Below are 501 nucleotides of genomic sequence, written 5' to 3'. Positions count from 1 at the left end.
TCCACATTAGTTTGTCCATCATGGTCTAGTAAGATGTTTTCTGATCCAATCTCAATGGAATTTAAATCACCAATTAACACAAGTGTGAGCTCAGGTATCACTGAAACTAAAGTAAAAAACATAATTTTATAACGCTGCAGTGATCACATCATTCTCAAAGTTAAAGTTTGCAATAACAAAAAACTGGTAATTCAGTATTTTTTATTTTTACTTTTTCAACATAATTGTAAGATAATCTATAAATTCAATGTTACTGTTTAATTAAATTCTTACCTTTTTCATTGGTTGTAGAAGACTTGATTTCAGACCCTTCTACTGTTGAGCTTTTATTATTCGAGTGCTCAGCCTCCCCAGGTTTATTCACTGGATCACACTAAGAAAACAGATAACTTTATATAATCTTTAGTTCACTAAATTAGACCTATTGAGATTAAATAATCTGTTTTAGTGGTGAAGGGTCTCATAATCATCAAGAAAAACACACCAAATGATGATCAACAA

At 30.3% G+C, this 501-nt stretch overlaps 1 protein-coding gene across 1 annotated transcript in view; it reads right to left on the bottom strand.

Moving 5' to 3' along the window:
• LOC116702436 (interferon-induced very large GTPase 1) overlaps positions 1-501 on the bottom strand; it is a 12,514-nt gene that overhangs the window by 10,724 nt on the left and 1,289 nt on the right. Inside the window, exon 3 of the mRNA XM_032536625.1 lies at positions 351-373. Coding sequence (XP_032392516.1) covers positions 351-373 — 23 coding nt within the window. The remainder of the gene's footprint in view (positions 1-350; positions 374-501) is intronic.

Source organism: Etheostoma spectabile, chromosome 15 (genome assembly GCF_008692095.1).
Source record: "Etheostoma spectabile isolate EspeVRDwgs_2016 chromosome 15, UIUC_Espe_1.0, whole genome shotgun sequence".
Lineage (NCBI taxonomy): Eukaryota > Metazoa > Chordata > Actinopteri > Perciformes > Percidae > Etheostoma > Etheostoma spectabile.
The sequence above is the reverse complement of the archived record's forward strand: the minus strand, read 5'-3'. Positions and strand labels throughout refer to the sequence as shown.